Here is a 16808-nt window from a genome sequence, read left to right on the forward strand (position 1 = left end):
GCTAGCAACTTACCTTGGCTTCTTACTGCATTCGTGTAACAGGCAGGCTTCTCGTGAGGCAGGTGGTTAGAGCGTTGGACTAGTTAGCCGTAAGGAGGGCTAACTGAACAAGGCAGTTAACCCACCGTTCCTAGGCCATAATTGAAAATAAGAATGTGTTCTTAACTGACTTGCCTAGTTAAATAAAGGTGTAAAAAAATAAAAAAGAATCGGCAAAATCGGCGTCCAAAAATACAATGTTCGATTATGAAAACTTCAAATCGGCCCTAATTAATCGGCCATTCCGTTTAATCGGTCGACCTCTAGTACCAAAACAATTCTGAGGTATTGAAGGTCCCTGAGAACACAGTGGCCATCATTCTTAAATGGAAGAAGTTTGGAAACACCAAGACTCTTCCTAGAGCTAGCCACCCAGCCAAACGGAGCAATCGGGGGAGAAGGGCCTTAGTCAGGGAGGTGACCAAGAACCCGATGGTCACTCTGACAGAGAGCTAGAGTTCCTCTGTGGAGATGGGAGAAACTTTCATAAGGACAACCATCTCTGCAGCACTCAAACCATCAGGCCTTTATGGTAGTGGCCAGACAGAAGACACTCCCCAGTAAAAGACATATGACAGCCCACTTGTAGTTTGCCAAAAAGCACCTGAAGACTCTGACCATGAGAAACAAGATTCTCTGGTCTGATGAAACCAAGATTGAACTCTTTGGCCTGAATGTGAAGCGTCACTTCTAGATGAAACCTGCCACCATCTCTACGGTGAAGCATGGTGGTGGCAGCATCATACTGTGGGGATGTTTTTCAGCGGCAGGGACTGGGAGACTAGTCAGGATCGAGGGAAAGATGAACAGAGCAAAGTACAGAGATCCTCAATGAACCAGCTCCAGAGCACTCAGGACCTCAGACTGGGGCAAAGGATCACCTTGCAAACAGGACAATGACCCTAAGCACACAGCCAAGTCAACACAGGAGTGGCTTTGTGACAAGTCTCTGAATGTCCTTGAGTGGCCCAGCCAGAGCCTGTACTTGAACCCGATCAAACATCTTTGGAGAGACCTGAAAATAGCTGTGCAGCAACACTCTCCATCCAACCTGACAGAGTTTGAGAGCATTTGCAGAGAATGTGAGGAACTCCCCAAATACAGGTGTGCCAAGATTGTAGCATCATAACCAGAAGACTCCAGGCTGTAATCACTGCCAAAGGTGCTTCAACAAAATACTAAGTAAAGGGTCTGAATCCCTATGAAAATGTGATATTTCCATTTAATTTTTGTTAAAATAAATTAGCAAACATTTCTTATACTGTATTTGCTTTGTCCTTATCAGTATTGTGTGTAGATAGGTTACAGACATTTGTCTCATCAAACAAAATGTTGAAAAAGTTAAGGGGTCTGAATACATTCTGATGACACTGTATATTAATGACAGAAACATGACATTACAATTAAGCTCTAAGGACATTTTGGACATTGCAAAGCACAGGGAACTTGTGGTATGTGTACGTATCTTTTTTTCCTTCTGCATCTGTCCTTGTAGTTGCCCAGAACAGTGAGAAACTGCAGGACAGTCAATGCATATTTGAATTAACACAGAGCCAAGCGGACCAAGTCAGAAACTCAACGTGAGCATAACACTTTTATTCAAAGTTAACTGTGTTTTTTTTTTCTACTGCTTGTGACTTTGAGTGGGCACTGAGGGGTACCATAACATTCCCTCCCTTGTTGTTTTAGTGAGCTTCGACCAGGAATGAAGGCAATCCAGGTGGTTCTTAGGTGAGTTTACAAGAGTTCAACTGTCCTACACATAACAGCACACCAATCTCACAATTGCATAGGTAATTTCCGGTACATACAGTTGAAGCCTATTCTAGATCAGTAGCTAGGCTTCCATCAATTTGTCCAATGATATTCAAGTGAATATTATAACATTCAAACTAAAAATATGCACATTTTACCTGCAGTAGTGGTTTTCCATCAAATTGTCTTTTTGGTAACCTTGAGATTAGAGCGTTGGACCAGTCACTGAAAGGTCCCTGGTTTGAATCCCAGAGCCCACAAAGTGATTTTTGTTGTTGTTGCTGTGCCCTTGAGCAACGCGCTTAACCCCAATTGCTCCAGGGGCGGTGGACAATGGTGAATGTGACATGATCCCATTCCCTACGGGTGTCTCAGGGGGAGTTGGAAAATGCAAGAACACATTTTCATTACACATTTATAAAAATTTGTAGCAGGACAAATATAACCCCCCCCCCCAAAAAAAAAAAACATTGTTAAAAGCTGTACATTAATTACGCTGTAACTTCTTTTACAGAATAAAAAACAGAAGTATGTGTTTCCATCCCATTTTTAACACTTTAGATGTTTTTGGCACAAAAGTCTGCAATACACAGCAAGTGTGCCCACTTTGGTATTGGCACATGCGCTCTAGCCAACAGCTTGCAGATGCAGCACAGAGGGTAGGCTTCATTATGAGATTATGGATCAGTCAGTTTAAAAAAAATTATTTGTCAATTGACAGTCAAGCATCAATCATCATTCCAACAGCATAACATTTAAGGCCCTCTATTGGAAAGAGGCATTAAAAAAAAATAGAATTGTACCTTTTTTATTTAACTAGGCAAGTTGAGAACAAATTCTTATTTACAATGACTGCCAAACCCGGATGATGCTGGGCCAATTGTGCGCTGCCCTATGGGACTCCCAATCATGGCCGGTTGTGATACAGCCTGGATTCGAACCAGGGTGTCTGTAGTGACGCCTGGGAAGGCTTTCCACTAGATGTTGGAAAATTGCTCCGGGGACTTGTTCCATTCAGCCATGAGCATTAGTGAGGTTGGGCAATTAGGCCTGACTCGCAATCGGCGTTCCAATTCATCCCAAAGGTGTTCAATGGGGTTACGGTCAGGGCTCTGTGCAGGCCAGTCAAGTTCTTCCACACTGATCTTGACAAGCCATTTCTGTATGGACCGCTTTGTGCATGAGGGCATTGCCACAAAGTTGGAAGCACCGAATCGTCTAGAATGTAATTGTATGCTGTAGCATTAAGATTTCCCTTCACTGGAACTGAGGTCTAGCCCTACCCATGAAAAACAGCCCCAGACCATTATTCCTCCTCCACCAAACCTTACAGTTGGCACTATGCATTGTGGCAGGTAGCGTTCTCCTGGCATCCGCCAAACCCAGATTCATCCATCGGACTACCAGATAGTGAAGTGTGATTCATCACTCCAGAGGACGTGTTTCCACTGCTCTGGAAACCAATGGTGGTTGAGTTTTAGACCACTCCAGCCAATGCTTGGCATTGCGCATAGTGATCTTAGGCTTGTGTGGCTGCTCTGCCATATTCACTTGTCAGCAACAATTTTGGCTGAAATTGACATATCCACTAATTTGAAGGGGTGTCCACATACCTTTGTGTGTATATAGGGTAGCATTTCTTGACTGCAACATGGTTATATTCTATAAAAAATGTGCATCAAAGCATTTCTACTGCATTTGTCACATGGTCTATTTCACAGATAAGGAAAATTATTCGCCCGTCTATTGTAGTTGTCGACATTTGGAAAGTTTACAGACAATTATAGTTTCCTCTACTGTGTCCTTTATCAACTTTATCAAGTCCCAACAAAAGTGTACATTTTGTGTGTATTGAATGACAAATCTGAGAATTCATTGAGAATGGCTGTGTTTAAGAGGATTACATATGTTGCCATCTATCACTGATAACCACTGAACCTCCTGTGCTTTTGCTATGATCCTTTACAGAATCTGTTATACAGACTCAATCGGTGTCCAGGAAGATCAGTACCCTCCCAATATTGCTGTCAAAGTCAACCAGTCCTACTGTCATGTACCAGTAAGTAGTCAAGCTGGGGAATCTCATGCCCTCAGGCAAACAAACCAACCAACAAATCAGAAGAAAATGCCTATATCTTGGTTGCTAAACATTTCTATATTTGTTCTGTACAGGGTTACTACCCATCTAATAAGCCAGGTGTGGAACCGCGTCGTCCCTGTCGCCCAGTCAACATCACACCCTGGTTACACCTCTCCACTGCCACCAACCGGGCCACTGTCACATGGGGCAACTTCGGCAAGGTCAGTCTCTGGTTGAAACTTTACACTGTTATTTTAGAACCTTGCCGAGAGGCGACGCCTTTTGCACATCTAAAGTAAACTATGTGATGTACGCAAGCTGTTTTGATTCGACAAGTATTTGAAATGGTGTGGTTGTTTTTCAGATATCTGCTGCTATTTCCAGTGTGTTCATTCTGTTCAGTGCTCACTCATGTCTTCTTGTCCTGTGTGCAGCGCTACTCGGTGGCAGTGTATTTAGTGCGGGTCTTCACCTCAGCAGAGCTCTTCAGCCAACTTAAACACTGCTCAGTGGAGAGTGCAGAACGCTGTCGTGAACGCAGTAAGTGGCCTTTCATGCTTTATTGCATTTTAGTAATGTTTACACCTGTGCTGTGTGACGTTGAACTAGTTTCTTTCTGCTGTGTCCAGTCCAGGACAAGCTACGCTTTGATCCAGAGAATGAGATCGCCACCACAGGGCTACGGGTGTCCCTCATCTGTCCTGTGAGGATTTGCACTCTCACCACAAGCCATATCCACCCAGTCATGCTTTAATTTCTTATTAAAGAGCAAGTCTTAAACCTTTCAGTTGTTACTGACCGAAACAAAGAACCACAACACGAGGAACAGGATACCACCCACCATTTGTCTACAGCCTAATGCTAATAACATACCTCCCTTTCCTCTTCCTCCTCTCAGCTAGTGAAGATGCGGATAGGAGTGCCGTGTCGGGTGCTCACCTGTGCCCACTTGCAGTGTTTCGATGCCATCTACTTCCTGCAAATGAATGAGAAGAAGCCCACGTGGACCTGCCCTGTGTGTGACAAACAGGCTCCCTTTGAGCTGCTCACCATCGATGGGTAAGTAGGCATGCTGAGGCTTGTCACTTACCAACAGCACCACTACTACTCACTCTCCAGGAATTTGAGAACCACTCTTCCTTTTAAGGGTCTTTGCATGGGTTAGAATGTTTGGAGCAATAAAAAAAATTAAACTCTTAACTTGCAATGGCCTACCTACACTGGGCTACATTTTCAATAGGGCTATTGTCCCAATAAGGCTATGGCAGTTTCAATAAGTCGGTCTCAATTCATTTTCATTAAGGATATTATGGGGCTAAAAATGTATGATTTAGAGACACGTATCAATGTACGCTAAGTTATCCAACCTTGAAGGGCCTTATTGAGGACCTGGATAATTTCTCTGGACTAAAACCCAACTACTACATTACGGATGGAGTCTCTAAAAGATAAAAACTGTGCGAATTAAAAAAGAATCTACACACAATAGCCCATAATGACAAAGCGTAAACAGGTTTTCAGCAATGCTTGCAAATGTATTAAAAATATACATTATTTACATACAATACCAGTCAAAAGTTTGGACACTTATACATTCAAGGGTTTTTCTTTAGTTTTACTATTTTCTACGTTGTAGAATAATAGTGAAAAAATCAACTATAAATTAACACATGGGGTCGTGTAGTAACCAAAAAAGTGTTAAACAAATCAAAATATATTTGAGATAGTAGCCACCCTTTGCCTTGACAGCTTTGCATTTTATCAACCAACTTCATAAGGTAGAATGTATTTCAATTAACAGGTGTGCCTTGTTGAATTTATTTCCTTCTTAACGCGTTAGAGCCATTCAGTTGTGTTTTGACAAGGTAGGGGGGTATACAAAAGATAGCCCTATTTGGTAAAATAGCAAGTCAATATTATGGTAAGAACAGAGAAATGACAGTCCATCATTACTTTAACCTCTTACAGTTCCCCCCCCCCCTACTTTGTGCAATTTCCACCTGAAGACATACCCAAATCTAACAGCCTGTAGCTCAGGCACAGAACCAAGGATATGCATATTCTTGGTACCATTTGAAAGAAAACACTCTGAAGTTTGTGTACATGTGAATTGAATGTTGAAGAATATAACACAATAGATCTGGTATAGATAAAACAATGAAAAAAACCATACGTTTTTTTTTTTAATCTTTAAAATGAACAAGATAAAAAAAAACATTCAGATAGGATGATGGGGACAATTTCAGTGAAGAAATATGAGGGCAACAGTACTTGTGCAAAGTTTTTCAGAATGATAACTTCCAAAATGAGTGTGCTACATGACATTTATCATGAAGTCACCCAGGTTTCCCCAACAAGTAGCCCAAATGTAATCAAGTGGCCAAATTGGTGACGGTATACATTTTGAAACAAATAACTATATGCAAAATACCAACACATAAACACATAAATGAAGAAGAAAAAAAAATATTGATAAAAAAATATATGGGGAAAAAAAAAAAAAAAGACAAAATAACACGGGTAACTATTTACACACTTTCAATATTTGGAAGACCCTCAGTCCTCTATCAAATCAATTTATATAGCCCCAGCCTAAAACCCCAAACCCCAGGTGTAGAAGCATGGTGGCTAGGAAAAACTCCCTAGAAAGGCAAAAACCTAGGAAGAAACCTAGAGAGGAACCAGGCTATGAGGGGTGGCCAGTCCTCTTCTGGCTGTGCCGGGTGGAGATCACAGTGGTTGTAGAGGGTGCAACAGGACAGCACCTCGAGTAAAAATGAACAGTTTAGGGTTCCATAGCCGCAGGCAGAACAGTTGAAACTGGAACAGCGGCAAGGCCAGGTGGACTGGGGACAGCAAGGAGTCATCATGCCAGGTAGTCCTGATGCATGGTTCTAGGGCTCAGGTCCTCCTCCGAGAGAGAGAATTAGAGAGAGCATACTTAAATTCACACAGGACACCGGATAAGACTCCCATTCGGAGTCAGTGTCACTGTGAAAGAAAATGTTCAGTTAGAATAGTTTCACATATGAGCCCTGTATCAACAGGTATAATAAACAGATATATATAGAGAGTTGAAGGTTGAATATATTATTATATTATTATTGCCTGCTAGATCGGTCTCTTATATTATGACATTTCAGCTAGATCTACTGTCTCTATTATATTATGACATTTCAGCTAGATCTACTGTCTCTATTATATTATGACAGACCAGCTGTATCTACTGTCTCCATTTCACTTTGGCCATTGATGTGATCCTGCCCTCTCCTCAACAGCCTCAAATAGGCTATTTCATGTGGGTTGTGGTGGGGAGGCAGACACATCTCACATTTCATGACATTACATGTTTATATATTGCTTCTAAATTTAAAAAAAACCCACAAATAATATTTTATATTATTAATTTCAAACAAGGGCATTAGAACTTACCAGTCCAAAACGATGTCCTCTCCCGTTCAAAAAATATTCCTCCACAATCGCTAAATGAAGATTTAGCTTTCCTTGACTTAGTCGCCATAATGATTGATATATAAACAGCTGAATCTGCGCGTTCACCAAACAATGCAGTGCGTAATATGCGTAGCTCCTTCCGGTATGAAACTTCGATAGCGAATTACTCACTTTACGCTGAAGCTTACTACATGGGTTGGTCTTGCAACACATAAACATGGCGTATTGCCCTTTAGCTCAGCTCATTGGCTATCTACCCAGCTAGATTTCAAGACGATCAGTGGTCATTGGGTTAAGACAGTCAATCAATGAAACAGCGGGCAAATCATTGGTGCACAATGATGTCATGACTTGTTGTCTTCAAATCGGTTTCTTTCAGTCAATACGTCCCGCAAAATGGCCCATCACGTTGGTTTGTGTTACAAACAAACCAGTTGATTGCAGTGAAACCAAACATTCACATTCTGTGTGGGTTATTTACCTGGAATGTGTCATCGAAAATGGAATGAGACGGAATTCACGACACAAGCGGTTCACAAAATGTTTTGTGTTAAGCTATAAAAACGGATTTTATCAAACAAAAGATCATTCATTGTGTAACAATGAGCATTGTAGAATTGCAAACAGACGAAGATCGTCAAAGGTAAACAATTTATTTTAATGCAGTTTGATTATGTTACGCCTGTGCTGGTTATTTTTTATTTTTTATTATGGGGCTCTATGCTCAGATAATCGCATTGTATTCTTTCGCAGTAAATCCTTTTTTTAAATCTGACAACGCAGTTGGAGTAGCAAGATTCTAGGCTTTCGATACATGTCAGACATTTGTATTTTCATGAATGTTTAATGTGACTATTTGTATCGATCACCGTATGTTGTGGAATTTCAGCCCGCTAGCGGGTTCCGTGCGCAGAGAGGCTAAGACATGAATGTCAGTTGATCCGGAACATTTCAAGAACTTTGAACGTTTCTTCAAGTGCCATCGCAAAAATCATCAAGCGCTATGATGAGGACCGGCACAAGAAAGGAAGACCCAGAGTTACCTCTGCTGCAGAGGAAAAGTTCCTTAGTTACCGGCCTCCAGAAATTGCAGCAAAAATAAATGTTCTAGTAACAGACACATCTCAACATCAACTGTTCAGAGGAGACTGCGTGAATCAGGTCTTCATGGTCGAAAAGGACACCAATAGACTTGCTTGGGCTAAGAAACACGAGCAATGGACATTAGATGGTGGAATACTGACATTTTTAGTTCAACCGCCGTGTCTTTGAGACGTAGAGTAGGTGAACGGATGATCTCCGCATGCGTGGTTCCCACCGTGAAGCATGGAGTTGTGGAGGTGCGTTGCTGGTGACACTGTCCGATTTAGAATTCAAGGAACACTTAACCAGCATGGCTACCACAGCATTCTGCAGCAATACGCCATCCCATCTGGTGGGACTATCATTTGTTTTTCAACAGGACAATGACCCAACACACCTACAGGCTGTGTAAGGGCTATTTGACCAAGAAGGAGAGTGATGGAGTGCTGCATCAGATGCCCTGTCCTCCACAATCACCTGACCTCAACCCAATTGAGATGGTTTGGGATGAGTTGGACTGCAGAGTGAAGGAAAAGCAGCCATCAAGTACTCTGCATATGTGGGAACTCCTTCAAGACTGTTGGAAAAGTATTCCAGGTGAAGCTGGTTGAGAGAGGGCCAAGGGTGTACAAAGCTTTCAAGGCAAAGGGTGGCTAGTTTGAAGAATCTCCAAATATATACAAATATATTTTGTTTTGTTAAACAAAACGGAGTGACCGGTTGCATCACTCCACGGTATGGCAACTGCTTGGCATCTGACCCTAAGGCGCTACAGGGGGTAATGCAAACAGACCAGTACATCACTGGGGCCAAGCTTCCTGCAATCCAGGACCTATATACTAGGCGGTGTCAGAGGAAGGCTCAAAAATTGTCAGACTCGAGTCACCCAAGTCATAGACTGTTCACTCTGCTGCTGCACGGCAAGCGATCCTTAACAGTTTCTACCCCCAAGCCATAAGCCACAATTAATCAAATGGCCACCGAACTATTTACATTGTTTTTACACTGCTGCTACTCGCTGTTTATCACTTTACCCCAACCTACATGTACAAAAACTGCATTGTTGGTTAAGGGCTTGTAAGTAAGCATTTCACGGTAAGGTCTACACCCTTTGTATTTGGAGCATGTGACATACGTTTTGATCAGACCATGAGAAACAAGATTCTCGGGTCTGATGAAACCAAGATTGAACTCTTTGGCCTGAATGCCAAGCGTCACGTCTGGAGGAAGCCTGGCACCATTCCTACAGTGAAGCATGGTGGTGGCAGCATCATGCTGTGGGGATGTGTCAGTGGCAGGGACTGAGACCAGGATTGAGGGAAAGATGAACGGCACAAAGTACAGCAAGATCCTCAATGAACCTACTCCAAAGTGCTCAGAATCTCAGACCGGGGGGGAAGGTTCACCTTCCAACAGGACAACGACCCTAAGCACACAGCTGAGACAGTGCAGAAGTGGCTTTGAGACAAGTCTCGGAATGTCCTTGAGTGGCCCAGCCAGAACCCGGACTTGAACCCTATCCAACATCTATTGAGAGACCTGAAAATAGCTGTGCAGCAACGCTCACCATCCAACCTGACAGCTCTTGAGAGGATCTGCAAAGAAGTGGGAGAAATTCCCCAAATACAGGTGTGCCAAGCTTGTAGTGTCATACCCAAAGAAGACTCAAGGCTGTAATCGCTTCCAAAGGTGCTTCAACAAAGTACTGAATAAAGGGTCTGAATATTTATTGAAACATTTCTAAAAACAGTTTTTTTGCTTTGTCATTATGGGGTATTGTGTGTCGATTGATAAGGGGGGAAAAAAACTATTTAATCCATTTTAGAATGAGGCTGTAACAAAATGTGGAAGTCAAGGGGTCAAGTACTTTTTGAGTGCAATGCATTCTGTTCATGTATTATGATAAACTTGGGCAAATGTAATTTAATACTTTTAGTTGAATCCCTGCTAAGGGGCGGCAGGGTAGCCTAGTGGTTAGAGCGTTGGACTAGTAACCGGAAGGTTGCAAGTTCAAATCCCTGTGCTGATAAGGTACAAATCTGTCGTTCTGCCCCTGAACAGGCAGTTAACCCACTGTTCCTAGGACGTCATTGAAAATAAGAATTTGTTCTTAACTGACTTGCCTAGTTAAATACATAAAAAAAAACGTCAAGCTAAAAATAATATACACTGCTCAAAACAAAAAAATAAAGGGAACACTAAAATAACACATCCTAGATCTGAATGAAATATTCTTATTAAATACTTTTTTCTTTAGATAGCTGAATATGCTGACAACATCACACAAAAATTATCAATGGAAATCAAATTTATCAACCCATGGAGGTCTGGATTTGGAGTCACTCAAAATTTAAGTGGAAAACCACACTACAGGCTGATCCAACTTTGATGTAATGTCCTTAAAACAAGTCAAAATGAGGCTCAGTAGTGCGTGTGGCCTCCACGTGCCTGTATGACCTCCCTACGACGCCTGGGCATGCTCCTGATGAGGTGGCGGATGGTCTCCTGAGGGATCTCCTCCCAGACCTGGACTAAAGCATCCGCCAACTCCTGGACAGTCTGTGGTGGATGGAGCGAGACATGATGTCCCAGATGTGCTCAATTGGATTCAGGTCTGGGGAACGGGCGGGCCAGTCCATAGCATCATTGCCTTCCTCTTGCAGGAACTGCTGACACACTCCAGCCACATGAGGTCTAGCATTGTCTTGCATTAGGAGGAACCCAGGGCCAACTGCACCAGCATATGGTCTCACAAGGGGTCTGAGGATCTCATCTCGGTACCTAATGGCAGTCAGGCTACCTCTGGCGAGCACATGGAGGGCTGTGCGGCCCCCCAAAGAAATGCCACACCACACCATGACTGACCCACCACCAAACCGGTCATGCTGGAGGATGTTGCAGGCAGCAGAACGTTCTCCACGGCGTCTCCAGACTCTGTCACGTCTGTCACATGTGCTCAGTGTGAACCTGCTTTCATCTGTGAAGAGCACAGGGCGCCTGTGGCGAATTTGCCAATCTTGGTGTTCTCTGGCAAATGCCAAATGTCCTGCACGGTGTTGGGCTGTAAGCACAACCCCCAACTGTGGACTTCGGGCCCTCATACCACCCTCATGGAGTCTGTTTCTGACCGTTTGAGCAGACGCATGCACATTTGTGGCCTGCTGGAGGTCATTTTGCAGGGCTCTGGCAGTGCTCCTCCTGCTCCTCCTTGCACAAAGGCTGAGGTAGCGGTCCTGCTGCTGGGTTGTTGCCCTCCTACGGCCTCCTCCACGTCTCCTGATGTACTTGCTTGTCTCCTGGTAGCCCCTCCATGCTCTGGAGACTATGCGGACAGACAAGCAAACCTTCTTGCCACAGCTCACATTGATGTACCATCCTGGATGAGCTGCACTACCTGAGCCACTTGTGTGGGTTGTAGACTCCGTCTCATGCTACCACTAGAGTGAAAGCACGGCCAGCATTCAAAAGTGACCAAAACATCAGCCAGGAAGCATAGGAACTGAGAAGTGGTCTGTAGTCACCACCTGCAGAACCACTCCTTTATTGGGGGTGTCTTGCTAATTGCCTATAATTTCCACCTGTTGTCTATTCCATTTGCACAACAGCATGTGAAATTTATTGTCAATCAGTGTTGCTTCCTAAGTGGACAGTTTGATTTCACAGAAGTGTGATTGACTTGGAGTTACATTGTGTTTGTTCCCTTTATTTTTTTGAGCAGTGTGTGTATATGTGTATATATATCTATATCTCTTTCTTTCTTTTCTTGAATTCAGTTTTAATGCCTGGATTCTGTGAGTGTGCTATTTATCATATTTGAACCAGAGTGAGGCTCTGTTGTTCCTGTATCTTCGTCAAATGTTTTCATAATTTATCGGCAGCTAATCACCACTAAAGCCTAGGCCTACCAGTAGCCTATGCAAATTAGAGAGCCAAATGAACGACACTCACCGATGCAATTTGGTAGGCTACACTGACTGACAAAACGAGTCACTCACTTATAATGACGAGATGCTCATTGGGGCGGCAGGGTAGCCTAGTGGTTAGAGCGTTGGACTAGTAACCGAAAGGTTGCAAGTTCATATCCCGAGCTGACAAGGTACAAATCTGTCGTTCTGCCCCTGAACAGGCAGTTAACCCACAGTTCCTAAGCCGTCATTGAAAATAAGAATTTGTTCTTAACCTGCTTGCCTAGTTAAATAAAGGTTTAAAAAAAAATGAAATGCAAATTAAATTCTCCCCCCAAGCAATGGGAGTCGTTGTCCCAAAGACAGGAAGGCAGGCGACCAAGTTTAGGTCCAAAATAAAGCTAATAGAAACACATTGGGCTTATTTTGGAAAGACTTTGGGGAGAGTGAAACCTCTCGCTTCGCCTCTTCCTCTCTGTTGCGTTTCTGTCATCGTTAGGATAGGCGCCTGTCAGTCACGTCTATCAATAGCTGGCTAGAAGATGCATATCATTCATTCCAGCGAATTATACTTTTAAATGAAAAGTAGCCTAATTAATATGAAGTGGATAATGTAACCTGCTGATTAGCTAATGGAAAACACTTAAGTCAATGTATTTAAATTGAAGTTTTATCCTAATTTCAATGTTTACAACGCTGGTTAAAATGATAAAATAAAAAGAATAATAATATCACCAATGCGCATTGGTCCCCGATTGAAATATTTAGCTGATTAAATGTAATCTACGTAATCCCTAAAGGTAATTATTTAGGCCATAAACTATAACTAGTAATGCTGCATACTCCAAGAAAGGTTCAAATCTCACCTTTCTGGTGAAAATTGCTGAGGTGTAGTCATTTGAGGACAAGCTCAAGTACACAGTACAAATGTGATAAAAATGAAATATTTATGTATTTCCTATTCCACAACAATTCCACAACCAGGCTTGAAATGACGTGTGCTTTCTAAATATAATCAAATTTATAACACGACCTAACTATAAGAGTTCACCTTCCTTATAACTGTAACATATAAATACAGTGGGGCAAAAAAGTATTTAGTCAGCCACCAATTGTGCAAGTTCTCCCACTTAAAAAGATGAGAGAGGCCTGTAATTTTCATCATAGGTACACTTCAACTATGACAGACAAAATTAGGGGAAAAAATCCAGAAAATCACATTGTAGGATTTTAAATGAAATTATTTGCAAATTATGGTGGAAAATAAGTATTTGGTCAATAACAAAAGTTTCTCAATACTTTGTTATATACCCTTTGTTGGCAATGACAGAGGTCAAACGTTTTCTGTAAGTCTTCACAAGGTTTTCACACACTGTTGCTGGTATTTTGGCCCATTCCTCCATGCAGATCTCCTCTAGAGCAGTGATGTTTTGGGGCTGTTGCTGGGCAACACGAACTTTCAACTCCCTCCAAAGATTTTCTATGGGGTTGAGATCTGGAGACTGGCTAGGCCACTCCAGGACCTTGAAATGCTTCTTACGAAGCCACTCCTTCGTTGCCCGGGCGGTGTGTTTGGGATCATTGTCATGCTGAAAGACCCAGCCACGTTTAAACTTCAATGCCCTTGCTGATGGAAGGAGGTTTTCACTCAAAATCTCACGATACATGGCCCAATTCATTATTTTCTTTACACGGATCAGTCGTCCTACTGCTTCACAGTAGGTATGGTGTTCTTTGGATGCAACTCAGTATTCTTTGTCCTCCAAACACGACGAGTTGAGTTTTTACCAAAAAGTAATATTTTGGTTTCATCTGACCATATGACATTCTCCCAATCTTCTTCTGGATCATCCAAATGCTCTCTAGCATACTTCAGACGGGCCTGGACATGTACTGGCTTAAGCAGGGGGACACGTCTGGCACTGCAGGATTTGAGTCCCTGGCGGCGTAGTGTGTTACTGATGGTAGGCTTTGTTACTTTGGTCCCAGCTCTCTGCAGGTCATTCACTAGGTCCCCCCCCCGTGTGGTTCTGGGATTTTTGCTCACCGTTATTGTGATCATTTTGACCCCACGGGATGAGATCTTGCATGGAGCCCCAGATCGAGGGAGATTATCAGTGGTCTTGTATGTCTTCCATTTCCTAATAATTGCTCCCACAGTTGATTTCTTCAAACCAAGCTGCTTACCTATTGCAGATTCAGTCTTCCCAGCCTGGTGCAGGTCTACAATTTTGTTTCTGGTGTCCTTTGACAGCTCTTTGGTTTTGGCCATAGTGGAGTTTGGAGTGTGACTGTTTGAGGTTGTGGACAGGTGTCTCTTATACTGATAACAAGTTCAAACAGGTGCCATTAATACAGGTAACGAGTGGAGAACAGATGAGCCTCTTAAAGAAGAAGTTACAGGTCTGTGAGAGCCAGAAATCTTGCTTGTTTGTAGGTGACCAAATACTTATTTTCCACCATAATTTGCAAATAAATAAATGTAAAATCCTACAATGTGATTTTCTGGATTTTTTTTCTTCTCATTTTGCCTGTCATAGTTGAAGTGTATCTAGGCCTGTAATTTTCATCATCTCTTATATTTTTAAGTGGGAGAACTTGCACAATTGGTGGCTGACTAAATACTTTTTTGCCCCACTGTATGTATGTTTAGTGTTAGAAGGTGCTAATTTTCTAAAAGTCTCCCTTGATCAAAATATCTGTCCCTAACGCTGTGAACGTCACACACAGCTCTAGCTTGAGTTCCTGAACTCATTAGGCACTCTCCTTTCATCTCATATTGATCTTGTCTGTCAGTGTTTTTGTTTAAAATCAATCTAATTTTACATTTGATAAAGTTGGCTATAAATCAAATGTGCTAGAGGGATGAAATCACTCTCCTGCTGTGCTACGATGTGACGTAGGGTTCAGCAAGGAGTTGGACAGTCAGAAGAGCAAATTAAATGGTGAGAGGGTCATCCCGGCTTCAAGTGGTGTTAGATTTGACATCCTACTTCACATAGGCGGATGAGATATACTCCTGTGTCCGTGAGAATTTAGAGCTCCCGCTCAATGAAAGCCATTTCGATCTACGGTGTCACAACGAAACTGGTACCAGAACCATGCAGGTCACCTAAACGGGATAATTTATATTTAGAGAGAGTTAAGATACAAGTGCATCGATCCGTGGACCCAAACCAATAAAACTTTTTAAAACATTTTTTTAATCAGATAAATCTATTCAAACGTTATGAATCGCCGGTTCACAAAAAATGATTTGCTCATGTCACATTATTTCTACTTTCTGAAAATACTTATTGTGACAGATGCGTCCTCTCTCATTCAGTGTCAAACTCCATTCAACTGTGTAGACAGTCATTTTGCATGCCGAACAACCCCAGGCCTAGTCAAACTGTGCACTGTGCTCAGCTTTGCGCACTGACCAACTTACGGTAGGCAGCCTGTTCCTGATCGAGTACATCTGCGCGGTACTTTCAGCATTCAAATGCTAAAATGTCTTGCGTGATGTTAAGCTTTATTAGTTGAGTAACAACCTGTAATTTTGCTAGGTTAATGTTATCTATCCGCTGTTGAAAATGTGTTTTGCTATTATTCCGGTAAGATACTGGAAACACAACTCATCTGGCTATAGCTGCTAAACAGGGCTTACAATAGATTTTTATTTTGATGGTTCAGGTTCAGCAATAGGTTTGAAAGTTTAAAGTCATTTTTGCTAGGTCATTTTTATATATACAGAGTCAAGTTGATGATTTCATATTGAAGACCGCCATCACTTTTGCAAGCGGCATTGCAAATGCCTGAAGCAAGAGAAGAGAAGTTTTCTGTAAAAACCATTTGAAATTGGGGGGTGAAATCCAAAGTTGTGCTATGTCTTCATTGGCTAGGTCATAGCTCATTTTTGGAAATTATAAATATTGATACATTAGTAGCTAAAACACAAACTGCAAAAATTCTAGAACCAAAGTGGGAGGACAAAAACATATGCTACATTGCCACCCCACTCCCTCCCTAATCTGGTAGTAGGGTGGTAAATGCCTAGGCTCCCTTATGGCTCAGTTCACTTTCCTACATAATACATACACCATAGACATGCATCATTTACACACAATCCTCCCCGTCCCCCATGCCGTGGACCCTGCCGACTTCCCCTTCTGGCTGGTGCTGCTGTGGGTCGGGGAGTTGCTGTACGCCTCCGGTATGGAGATGTATACTCAATACAAAAGTATAAGCAACTCATCACAGCTCTGCCACAAACATGGAAGAGGCATTTACTCAAAAGAGAAAATAATGAATGTTTGTCTGCCGCCAATCAAAAATTTGCATGGCTAAAAATGACTAGTATAAATCGCAAAATGTATCAGTACCACTTAAAGTTGAGAGGTTTGACAACTATACTGCATCAAATTCAAGATGGTTAGGAACCGATTTGATGTCCCATACCATGGCATCGGGTTTATCAGATGTAAAAAATATATTTGACTCATCAATCCGTT

At 42.3% G+C, this 16808-nt stretch overlaps 1 protein-coding gene across 1 annotated transcript in view; it reads left to right on the forward strand.

Annotated features, from left to right (window-relative positions):
• Positions 1-16808, forward strand: part of LOC109902504 (E3 SUMO-protein ligase PIAS4-A-like) — a 31069-nt gene that overhangs the window by 8615 nt on the left and 5646 nt on the right. Inside the window, exons 3-9 of the mRNA XM_020498904.2 lie at positions 1535-1619; positions 1729-1770; positions 3763-3853; positions 3967-4095; positions 4309-4414; positions 4504-4577; positions 4773-4933. Of these exons, the coding sequence (XP_020354493.1) occupies positions 1535-1619; positions 1729-1770; positions 3763-3853; positions 3967-4095; positions 4309-4414; positions 4504-4577; positions 4773-4933 (688 nt within the window). The remainder of the gene's footprint in view (positions 1-1534; positions 1620-1728; positions 1771-3762; positions 3854-3966; positions 4096-4308; positions 4415-4503; positions 4578-4772; positions 4934-16808) is intronic.

This window comes from Oncorhynchus kisutch, linkage group LG13 (genome assembly GCF_002021735.2).
Source record: "Oncorhynchus kisutch isolate 150728-3 linkage group LG13, Okis_V2, whole genome shotgun sequence".
Classification (NCBI taxonomy): Eukaryota; Metazoa; Chordata; class Actinopteri; order Salmoniformes; family Salmonidae; genus Oncorhynchus; species Oncorhynchus kisutch.